The sequence below is a fragment of the Salvelinus alpinus genome, chromosome 30 (assembly GCF_045679555.1).
Source record: "Salvelinus alpinus chromosome 30, SLU_Salpinus.1, whole genome shotgun sequence".
Lineage (NCBI taxonomy): Eukaryota > Metazoa > Chordata > Actinopteri > Salmoniformes > Salmonidae > Salvelinus > Salvelinus alpinus.
Window position 1 is genome coordinate 15,778,905 of NC_092115.1, and position 12,550 is coordinate 15,791,454.

A 12,550-nucleotide genomic window follows, 5' to 3' on the forward strand; every position below is an offset into this window, starting at 1 on the left:
CGTAAGATTGCAGGAAAACCTTTTATTTTATTCTCCTGATAAACAAAGCCGCCCAAGGAAGTGAGCCCCCCAGCCACAGATAGAGAACCATCGTGACAGAGTCCATGCTCTTTATAACTTTATCTACCCTGGTTTTTTATAGTCGGGGTCCTTCATGTGACTTTTCCTGGTAGACTTGTGAGCATGTGAAAGCCATACGGACTTCTTGAAGCACATTTTTTGGACGTCACAAACAATAGGACTGGGACTTAGACCGGAGTAATGCTAAGTTGAGCAGGTTTAGTGTTTATACTCTGAGGACTTGAGAGAGGAAGTTATTATAGAGCATAGTTTGAAGTGGACCAGCACTAGGCTCTGGTGAGAGGAGGGGGAGGGGGCAGATCTGTCATGCCTCTTGCTCACTTTAAATCAGGCGTCCATATTTAGACGGAAGGGAGGGAAGGCCTAGCAGTTATGTAAACAAAAGCCTGGGCAGGCAGGGGAAGGGATTGCACTGTAATAATATTTTAGTCCATTAACCACGACTATGACCTTTGGAGAGAGACAGGGCTGTTTGGAAATAACGGACATGGTCAGATAGAGAGCTGTCTAGCTTTTTCACGTTCTCTCAGAGCACTTTCGAGAGCACCCACTAGAGTCAGTATGAGTTGTATCCCTGACTAATGGAGTGATAAGTCCAGGTATACTGACCTCCATGCTGACCTGACCAGTCAGTTTTGTGAGAGGAGGATAGGACCGGTCAAGCTTCAAGGTTGATCAGAGTCACCAGGAAAGCGTAGCCAAGCCAGGACAAAGGGACAGCGGGAACCAGCACCAAGCGACTGACGACATGAGTGAAGCATGCTCTGAGGAGGAACGGTCCGAAGAGCAATCTGAGGAGCAGCTGGTCAGCAGGCTTCCGGTCATCCAACTCAAGCCCAGGTCGCCAGGCATATCCCCTAAAATCTCCCCACGTGACTCCCCCCGTGGGTCACCCCGAAACTCCCCGATGCTCTTCAGGAAGCTGCTGATGAACCGGAGCATCAGTCTACAGAGGCGCTACACTTTGGCCTACACTCCCAGGTAGAGACCTTACTGTGTTCTATGCCTGTCTTTTCCAGTCTCGGGGTCCCTTAGGGCTGCATGACTTACCCTGTTGTGTCTAGAGGGCAAACTTTCAAAGCTGGTAGAAAAAAGGTTTTCGTGGCCTTTTTAAAGGTGATTTGAAGTTAAGTCAGCAGTGAGGGTTTTATATACGGTGGCTAACAATAACTTTTGAAAGTACTGGCTTGTGGTGTGCTTGAATAGATGCCTTTGTTGTAGAGGAGCAGAATCTCTTCTATCGGCTGGCCTCAGGTGGTCTAACTCATATGAAGCCTTCTTTCTCTGTTGTGTTGTTTTCCACGAGGCAACAGTTAATTTGAAGAAAAACAAATGGATTCTTAAAGGAGCTCTTAAGAAATGGTTTTACAAGGTCCTTCTCTCCGTACACTGGAGTTGTTGTAATAACAGATTAATATTAAATATTACAGAGGAGGTGTATAAAAGCTTTGTTCCCTTTAAGAAGTAAATACATCTCATCAATGTTCCCTCTAAGCTGCGTGTGGAGCTTCCCGGGACTGCCACGCAGAAGAAATATTAGCACGCGCAGAAAATACGAGATTGAATTTCACTCAGATTGAATTTCACTCAATTTCACTAACGAGTTTTCCCTGTCAGTTAACACTATCAACGTTTCCCTTTACTGTGGGAATTGTGATCGAATCAACGCACTATTAGCCAATTTCAATGCTATATACCGAAACAGAACGAGCTATGCAAGACTTAGTATGCAAAACTAACGATGCCAAGAGATTTTGGTGTAGGCAGAACACAGAGTAGGATACGACTCAGGCCCGTACTCTACACAGACCTGTGTGCCATAACCAGAGCTTTAGTAGGCCTATATGCAAATAGACCATTGCCATATATGGATCAAGCCATTCACTTTGTACTGGACTGTGTTTACAGTATGAGCGGTCGTGAGTAGATGCGCTTGTTTTAAGATCAAAGCAAGAGCTACATTTAGTGACTTTTGTACATTTGTTCATATTGTTTGCTAGTTATTGAGTTATTAGCCCAGTTATAGATCATTTGTAGTCAGCAGTGGGGGAGTAATTGCACAAAAGCACAAAATGTGTGCATTTCTAGACATCAGAGTCAGGCAAAGAACTGTTTTATTTTGGTCTTAAAAGGGGCAGTGTTGTATTTTGAGACAGGCTTGAATTAGCTAAATAGCCAATAGGCAGAGGGAAGCCTAATTGGTCTGATTCTCTGTAATAATGGTATGGGAATAATAATGCTTTTTGTTTTGTAAAGTGGTTTCTTGCATCAAACAACACAACAACATTTTCTGTCACCTCCTTGTCTGAAGGACAAGTGGATAAACAGGTTCAAGACCTGCATGTAGGCCTACATTGAACACCACACATCAGCTGCTAATGTAGGCTGAATGATAGAACAGCTATTTCCATCTTAAAATATGTTATGGGATGCATTTTCTCCATTGTTGTGAATGGTATGTCACTCTGGTAGACCTACATTATGGTCAAATAGCCACAGTAGCCTACTTGACCGCTGTTAAAACTAACTTAAACATTGCATCTCATTCCTTTTTTATTCTCCATACGTCTTTGTTTTTCATGTGGACTAACAAGAATAATTAGATGAGGTGTTTATGATATTTTCAGAGCATTAAGTCCTACTCCCAAGTAATGGGAATTTGGTTGGTATTTAGTTGGTCTGCCAAATGCTTACTCAGTAGGTGCTCTGCTGAGGAGAAAAATAAATTTACATAAATGTGCATTAAGTCTACAACATACAATACAAATTTACTGAAGATTTGTTACAATTGTCAGACTGCAGAGTTTTATATGAAATGACAGTATACAGTCTGAACATGGGTTCCCTGATGACAAACTTGTAATACCTGGTTAGGTCTAAGTTTTAGACTCTATTTGATGTTGAGTCTAGTATCCTCATATTCCTATGGATTGTCAGAAACATAGGTGTTTCTTGGCTAGATGGCTTTTTGTTGTGTGTTCATCAGCTTTTCTGCTCTGGTAGTTGAATGGTAGTATTAGTTGAATGGTAGGATTATTGAATGGTAGTCTTATCCAGACCAACTTACAGTAGTGAGCACATACATGTTTCATAAAAAAAATATTATACTGGCCCCCCCGTGAGAATCGAATCCACAACCCTGGCGTTGCAAGCGCCTTGCTCAACCAACTGAGCCAAACAGGTAATATTAGTTTAAAACCTCTACAGGATCGGTGGGTCCCCCGCGGGACGGTTGAGCTAATGTAGGCTAATGTGGTTAGCATGAGGTTCTAAGTAACAAGAACATTTCCAAGGACATAGACATATCTGATATTGGTAGAAAGCTTAAATTCTTGTTAATCTAACTGCACTGACCAATTTACAGTAGATATTACAGTGAAAGAGTACCATGCTGTTGTTTGAGGGGATTGCACTTGAAAATGTATTAATAAACCAATTAGGCACATTTGGGCAGTCTTGATACAACATTTTGAACAGAAATGCAATGCTTCATTGGATCAGTGTAAAGCTTTGCACATAATACAGCCATCTAGTGGCCAAAATCTAAATTGCGCCTGGGCTGGAATAATACATTACGGACTTTCTCTTGCATTTCAAAGATGATGGTTCAAAAAAGTACAAAAAAACCACATGTTTTTTTCTTTGTATTATCTTTCACCAGATCTAATGTGTTATATTCTCCTACATTAATTTAACATTTCCACAAACTTCAAAGTGTTTCCTTTCAAATGGTATCAGGAATATGCATATCCTTGCTTCGTTTCCTGAGCTACAGGCAGTTAGATTTGGGTATGCCATTTTAGGAGAACATTTAAAAAAAGGGGCACATCCTTGACCCACTAGTCACTACCACTAGTCATAACCCATGATATTTATGCAAATCAAATATTTACTGTGTTTGTGGAGACGGAGCAGGAGCAGGAGGGCTGATGAAAGAGCACTTAACCTTAATTGCCTGGGAGCAAAACAAATATTTTGTCTGGGAGGAGAGTTTTTTTCAGACAGCAAAACACACCCTGGGTTTTTTCTTGTGTGTTTGTGACGCTGTCTGTCTGGTGGGGTTCGGTGTTTCCAGTTTATACAACATGTTTTGCTTGTGCAAAGTGCACTTTAGGGGAATGACCAGTTGTGGAAAATTGTCTGGAAAAGCAGATGCACTCATCAACATTACACACACACACACACACATACTCACTTAAACGAAGAGACAAGAAGTGAAAACATAGGACTGTTAAGAGGTGCCTCTGAATCATTGTAGGCAAGTTAGTTTCAGCAACCTTGAAAAACAAGCCATTGGTGCAAGGCATTTGAAAATACTTTTCCAATAAACCAAAAAAGTGTTTACAGGTTCATACATCTCTATAAATGTTTATTGGTGGGATCATTTTGCTCTGGCATTTAAACGTTACTCCTAATGGTCCTGTATGTGAGTCTGTGTGATATAAACCAAAGAAAAGCACTCAATCTTTATGGTTTATGTCAGACCTATCCGTTTCATGGAAATTGGTCTGTTTAAAACTACTATAAATATTAGAAAGAGGGGCCATTTTGAAAGGGACCGAGCCTTGTAAAAGGCCTGAGCCCCTAAAACATGTAGTGCCCCTAACAGCGACAATGAAACAAACTGTTGGAATTGAGTTATAGCAGGATGGCTGGGAAAGTGGAGTAATTAAACAAACTGGGAGTCTGTTGGGAAAACATGTACAGACAGGCAGCTTAAGTTTATCAGGCAAGGAGATGTTATTTTCCCGTCAAAGACGATAAATGTTTCAGTTTGAGGGAAATGTTGGAGGAAACCACAGTAGTTCCTTTCAGTGTAATATAATATTTTGTTGTCATTGTGTGTTATGTTGATTGGCTTAGAAAAGTGGCTGAACTGACAAGCACTTCCCCTCATAAAAGTCCTGTGTGAGCTGAGACAGAACAGGAAGCGAGACATCCCACTCCCCTCATTTTTTATGATTCATATACAGTCAATAAACTAAGCAGACCAGACCCAGCTGCTATCGCAGTGGTACCTATGGGAGAGCCAATGTTTTAAGCAGACCGGAAGTTAGCTTTTTTTAAATGATGGTAAACGGCCTGAGTAAGACATCTTCATGTATCCTCCATCTTTGGTATAAGTCTGTAAGATAAATATTATTTTCTGAAAAATGAATGGAAATAGTGCACCTAACACTCGTTCCTAGAACAATTTATTTGACGGAGTCAGGTGATGAGTGATGCCTTCTTTTTTCATAGTATTGGTGCTTGTTTCATTAGCAACACAATTCAATCATATGCTACTGTATGTTTCGTGCTGTTGTTTGTCTAGTCTTGAGTTTGTTAAGTGCCATCCGACGTTATCGGACGTAAAGTTCACTCTCAAGTGCCTCCAAGTGATTGTACTCTCCTGCAGTTGATTTACAGCCTGAATGACCCTCAACAGACATGACACAGGGACAACACCCACCTCCTTCTCCTTTTCACACTGATTGTGCTCAGGTCACCCTTTGTTTTTGGGTATAGTTTTCATTCTGGGTTCTGGTCACCAGACATTTGTCTTGAAAACAACATTAGCCCACTAGTCTGTTTATAAAAAAGCAAGGCTCTGGGTCTGTTGTGCAAGGATTTGTAGCGCTTTTCTTTGCATCGTGTTGCGGTTATGAACAACATAAGTGACAATATTTGAATCATGTTATGGATCTAAAGCGTCACTTGTTTTAGAAATTGGACAGAAAATGAAACAATGTAATGCCTCTCATTTCCACCAGAGGCCGCTATGTAACGTATTGTAGATGCATATTTTTGCCTCTGTCTTGTGCTTGGACTGTTAGCGTGATGTATTTCCATGACTTTAGTTCTTAGTGACTCTGGGCACCACGCATCATTTTTTGTTGTTGTTGTAATTGACATATCCTTGTTTCTATTCAATGTTCTCTACCAAAATAGTACTCTAAATAAACCAATTCATAAGTTCAAAAGAATACACCATTCAAGCCAATTATCTCAGAATCATCTTTTTGCAGATAGAACCTTAAAGCCTCAAGCTCTCGATACAGCATGTATATATAGCCTCCATACTATTTGAATATAGCGTCCTTGGCTGAAAACCAACTGCAGGATATATTAGTTTCATGTGAAAATGATTTTACTGCGCCGCAGAGTATGCATGAGCATAAACAATATTAATCAAGTTTATTTTATATAGCCCTTCGTACATCAGCTAATATCTTGAAGTGCTGTACAGAAACCCAGCCTAAAACCCCAAACAGCAAGCAATGCAGCCTGTTTTAATATGAATAACTTGAAAACTCACAAACAAGGGCATATTGAAGGGCATATGAAGAGGGGAGAGATGAACACTTATGAACTTATGGTCACATCTAACACCGTTCATACTGGCCAAACCAAGGACGCTAGAAGCTATCAACCCCATTTTAGAGAAGGTGTTAATTTAATCGCTCAGACAGTACTCCATGTCCATGACACCTCCCCCTCCCGTTATCTATTGGATTTTTAACAACACACAGTTTTATTGAGCTACAGACCGGGGTGAGTTGCTGCTGCCTGGTTTGGAAGCCGGTCAGTCCTGTAGCGGAGCTATACGGTAGCAGATGAGGCATTGTTATTCATAGGACAACCATCTGGGGACTGCACTGGAACCCTGCATCTGGATATAGAAAAAAGCCCACTCTTCCTGCCCTCCCCCTTCACTGGCCGAGTCCCTGTAGGCTTCAGCAGTACCACCCAGCCCCCAGTACCATTCAGACTGCTTCAAATTCTCATCTTATGACCCTCTCTCTCTATTCTCTCTCTCTGTTCTCTCTCTCTCTCTCTCTCTATTCTCTCTATTCTCTCTCTCTCTATTCTCTCTCTCTCTCTCACTCTCTCTCTCACTCTCTCTCCCTCTGGGGGGTTAGTGTTGTTGTTTGTTTCTCCAGGCCAGAGTTAAGTCCCAGCAGTCTCAGGAGAGAAGAGAGGAGAGTCTGATATGGACGGTTGAGGAGACTGCACACTCCAGGGAGCATCTGATGGGATTATAAAACCAGATTTTCGCCCTTCTCTCTCTCTTTTTCCCCCCACTGGGAATAAAGTGGTTCGATCCTTCATTTGAACAAAGAAAGAAGCAACTCCTGGGGTCTAGAACTGCGCTGTATCACGTTTTAAGGCAGCTTTTGGAAAAAGAGATAAGTTTGGCCCCTTTTTGGAAGATTCTTTACCCCGTCAGTCCTCCGACCATTGGGAAGATTAAGTCCGCTGTTTCCTATTTAGGAATTCGAGGAAGGCTCCTTGCTGGTGAGCAGAAAAGAAAACAAGCAAGGAATTAGCTCCAGAACTTCGCTGACAGCTGATATGAGCCGCAATTTAATTTGATATGATTTGGCCCCCGTCTCCTAGTTGGTAAACTGATATGCTTTCTGAGGTGGGCTCCTAACAGGCATCACTCTTTGCCTTTTTAGGTGGGTTTACACAGAGTTGGGTGAACTTCATCAGTTTTTTCAAACACATGGACATATCCCCACTGCAGGGACCAGATGCTGTAGAACTTTAGCGGCTGAATTGAGCATACTTTCTGATCTCTGGATTTTGCACTGCTTTTCAATGAAGGCCACTACGTTATCATAAAACTTTTTTTCTTCTTTGGAATTGTATGAAACACACACCAGCCCAAATGTTTGCATGAAGACCTGTTATTGACAGCGCTGAACTTGAATGCATCCTACTTGTGTCTCTACTAGATGCAGTAGATTTCACTTTGTTCTGCTTTTGTGGAGTGATTGTTCTCACAAGGTGTACCATGCTTAGTTTGTGACCGAACAGTACCAAGAAACATTGGACATTCACCCCAGAAAGAACGGTCATTTCAGACAAGCTGGAGAAGTCTTAGTCCACAGAGATGTTGCATTCCATTCTGTTCATCCCCTGTCATCTCAAGGCTGTTACATCTCCGTGAAATACCCACCACAATGATGAACAAAGACTCTCGCTTCCCCAGGAAGGCTGTCCATAGCAACCCCTCCTCTCGAAGGCACTCATGCATCGGGTATGTACAGTTCTGTACTGTAAGCCGTTTATTGTGATGAGTTACATGCTGACACAACTATACAGTATGTGTCTTTACTGTACGCATTCTATACTTCATATTCTCTGTTTTAGTGTTTCCCAAATTCGGGTCCTCAGGACCCCAAGGGGTGCACGTTGTTTCCCCCTAACACTACACAGCTGATTCAAATAACCAACTCATTATTAAGCTTTGGTTATTTGAATCAGCTGTGTAGCGTTAGGGGGGAAAACTAAACGTGCACCCAGGTGGGGTCCTGAGGACCAAGTTTGGGAAACACTGCTCTATGAAGTTATGAGTTGTTGATCATATACATTTCACAATACCAATTATAACATCTTAAACCAGAAAGACATCATTAATTGTAATCAATGACCTTTATAATGATTTGTTTATGTGCTGTCTACCTGTTGTTGGTTATACAAAAGGGTTTCTTATGGAGTGGATAGTAAACTTCAATAATGTTATAAAAATGTGATTTTCCTCAAAATCATCATATCTTTTTGCAACTAAAGTTTTGAATGTTTTGTGCGTTTTTTGTTTTTTTTATGGCCTGGGGAATTTTGGGATGGCATTGCAGTGTGCTATATGATAGGTCCATAGTGTGTTTTGTCATTTGGTTGTGGTGCGTTTTTGTAATTTGTTTGAGGTGCGTTTTTGTAATTTGGTTGTGGTCCGCTTTGCAGTCAGGCTGTGGTCTGCTTTGCAGTCAGGCTGTGGTCCGCTTTGCAGTCAGGCTGTGGTCCGCTTTGCAGTCAGGCTGTGGTCCGCTTTGCAGTCAGGCTGTGGTCCGCTTTGCAGTCAGGCTGTGGTCCGCTTTGCAGTCAGGCTGTGGTCCGCTTTGCAGTCAGGCTGTGGTCCGCTTTGCAGTCAGGCTGTGGTTGCTTTGCAGTCAGGCTGTGGTCCGCTTTATAGTTTCGTTGCGGTGCATTTAGTAGTTTTGTCTTGGTGCATTTTATAGTTTACAGATGTCGGATCTTACATTTGACCCGTTTCGTTGCAGGAGGATTTGAATATCTGAAGAAATATTTAGAATCGGAGCCAGAGGGCAGCTGGAAGCTGTGTTTGTATAAAATGCAGTACCGTACCTACATTGTACCTTAGACTCCAGTTCAAGTAGCCTGTGTAGGCTACGTGCAGGCTACGTAAAGGCTACAGCGCGTCTTGTGTGAATTCTTATGTGAATTATAATAAAATTGACATATTTGTATTTTTAGGGGCTAGATGTATTCTTCGTTAGGGAAAATACGTTTTTTTAATATCAATTATTTTATTATATGTTTATGGCAAGAAACAGGCACAATACATTATTGTAGGCCTCAGTGCCTGTGTTGTCCAGCGGTTACAGCCGCTAAACCCGGCACACATATGTCAGTCAGCATGGGTTAGAATCCGGCCTATTGCCCTTTGACTCCCCCTTCCCCATCTTTACTACACTGTACAGTGCCTTCGGAAAGTATTCAGACTCCTTACTTTCTCCACATTTTGTTATGAGAAGGGCCTTGGTCAGGGAGGTGACCAAGAACCTGATGGTCACTCTGACAAAGCACTAGAGTTCCTCTGTGGAGATGGGAGAACCTTCCAAAAGGACAACCATCTCTGCAGCACTCCACCAATCAGGCCTTTATGTTAGAGTGGCCAGACGGAAGTCACTCCTCAGTAAAAGGCACATGACAGCCCCCTTGGAGTTTGCCTAAAGTCACCTAAAGACTCTCAGACCATGAGAAACAAGATTCTCTGGTCTGATGAAACCAAGATTGAACTCTTTGGCCTGAATGCCAAGCGTCACCTCTGGAGGAAACTTGGCACCATCCCTACGGTGAAGCATGGTGGTGGCAGCATCATGCATCAGCATGTTTTTCAGAAAGCGGCAGGGACTTTGAGACTAGTCAGGATCGATAGAAAGATGAACGGAGCAAAGTACAGAGAGATCCTTGATGAAAACCTGCTTCAGTGATCAGGACCTCCGACTGGGGCTAAGGTTCACCTTCTAAACAGGACAACGACCCTAAGCACACTGCCAAGACAACGCAGGAGTGGCTTTGGGACAAGTCTCTGAATGTCCTTGAGTGGCCCAGCCAGAGCCCGACTTCACCCCAATAGAACATGTCTGGAGAGACCTGAAAATAGCTGTGCAGCAACGCTCTCCATCCAACCTGACAGAGCTTGAGAGGATCTGCAGAGAAGAATGGGAGAAACTCCCCAAATACAGGTGTGCCAAGCTTGTAGCGTCATACCCAAGAAGACTGGAGGCTGTAATCGCTGCCAAAGGTGCTTCAACAAAGTACTGAGTACTTATTTGCAAAAAATCTAAAAACCTGTTTTTGCTTTATCATTATGGGTTATTGTGTGTAAATTGATTAGGGAAAAAAACAATTTCATTAATTTTAGAATAAGGCTGTAACGTAACAAAATTTGGAAAAAGTCAATGGGTCTGAATACTTTCCGAATGCACTATATTTACAGAAGTATGTGGACACCCCTTCAAATTAGTGTATTCGGCTATTTCAGCCACACTCATTGCTGACAGGTGTATAAAATCAAGCACACAGCCATGCAATCTCCATAGACAAACATTGGCAGTAAAATAGCCTTACTGAAGAGCTCAGTGACTTTCATTGTGGCATCGTCATAGGATGCCACCTTTCCAACAAGTCAGTTTGTCAAATTTGTGCTCTACTAGAGCTGCCTTGGTCAACTGTAAGTGCTGTTATTGTGAAGTAGAAACATCTAGGAGCATCAACGGCTCAGCCGCGAAGTGGTAGGCCACACAAGCTCACAGAAAGGGACCGACGAGTGCTGAAGCGCATAGCGTGTAAAAATCGTCTGTCCTCAGTTGCAACACTCACTACTGAGTTCCAAACTACCTCTGGAAGCAACGTCAGCACAATAACTTTTCATCGGGAGCTTCATGAAATGGGTTTCAATGGCCAAGCTGCCGCACACAAGCCTAAGATCATCATGCACAATGCTAAGCGCCGGCTGGAGTGGTGTAAAGATCACCGCCATTGCACTGGAGCAGTGGAAATGCGTTCTCTGTAGTGATGAATCATGCTTCACCATCTGGCAATCCGATGGACGAATCTGGGTTTGGCGGATGCCAGGAGAACGCTAGCTGCCCCAACGCATAGTGCCAACTGTAGTTTGGTGGAGGGGGGATAATGGTCTGGGGCTGTTTGCATGGTTCGGGCTAGGCCCCTTAGTTCCAGTGAAGGGATATCTTAACGCTAAAATCAAATCAAATTTTATTTGTCACATGTGCCGAATACAACAGGTGTAGTAGACATTATAGTGATATGCTTACTTACAAGCCCTTAACCAACAATGGAGTTTTAAGAAAATACCTTTAAAAAAAAGTAAGAGATAAGAATAACAAATAATTAAAGACCAGCAGTAAATAACTGCTACATCATACAATGACATTCTCTGCGATTCTGTGCTTCCAACAATTTGTGGAAGGCCCTTTCCTGTTTCAGCATGACAATGCCCATGTGCACAAAGCGAGGTCCATACAGAAATGGTTTGTTGAGATTGGTGTGGAAGAACTTAACTGGCCTGCACAGAACCCTGACCTCAACCACATCGACCACCTTGGGGATGAATTGGAACGCTGACTCCAAGCAAGGCCTAATCACCCAACATCAGTCCCCGACCTCACTAATACTTTTGTGGCAGATTGGAAGCAAGTCTAGCAAAGGGTGGACCAACTCCATATTAATGGTGAGATGTTCGATGAGCAGGTGTCCACATACACTGCATGACCAAAAGTATCTCTTCAATAAAAGCAAAAAAAGTGGAACTGCCCCACACCTTTAAGAAATAATAAATCATTGGACAAATAACAATTAGATTGTGAGTGCACGTCCAACAGAAAACCGGATCAGTAGTACATTAAAAGGTAGGCTAAATTGATTCATAGAGCATGCACAGACTAATCGAGCAACAATAGATGCTATGCTAACTGAAATATAAAGCAACTATAGATGCTATGCTAACTGAAAAATATAGCAACAATAGATGCTATGCTAACTGACATGTAAAGCAACAATAGATGCTATGCTAACTGAAATATAAAGCAACTATAGATGCTATGCTGACTAAAAAATAAAGCAACAATAGATGCTATGCTAAGTGAAATATAAAGCGACAATAGATGCTATGCTAACTGAAATATAAAGCAACAATAGATGCTATGCTAACTGAAATATAAAGTGACAACAGATGCTATGCTGACTGACATGTAAAGCAACAATAGATGCTATGCTAACTGATTCCACCATTGATAGAGAAAACAAACAAAGAAATAGAAAATTAACTCTATCCTGATTCAAGTCAGAGATTTTGAGGTTGAAATGAAAAACTTCAGGAGGACTTTTAATCCTCGAATACATTGCAATTTTGCCCTTTCACTTTTGATTCACACAC

At 42.0% G+C, this 12,550-nt stretch overlaps 1 protein-coding gene across 6 annotated transcripts in view; it reads left to right on the top strand.

Moving 5' to 3' along the window:
* The first annotated feature begins 404 nt into the window (after nt 1-404).
* Nucleotides 405-12,550, top strand: part of LOC139560554 (3',5'-cyclic-AMP phosphodiesterase 4C-like) — a 100,639-nt gene continuing 88,493 nt past the window's right edge. For 2 of the 6 annotated variants that reach the window (XM_071377424.1, XM_071377421.1), the window contains exon 1: nt 406-1,062. In XM_071377424.1, coding sequence (XP_071233525.1) covers nt 830-1,062 — 233 coding nt within the window. In that variant the 5' untranslated portion in view covers nt 406-829. Of the gene's footprint in view, nt 1,063-6,701; nt 8,108-12,550 lie in introns of those variants that run through there. The other 4 variants (XM_071377426.1, XM_071377425.1, XM_071377422.1 and 1 more) reach the window with 3 other exon arrangements.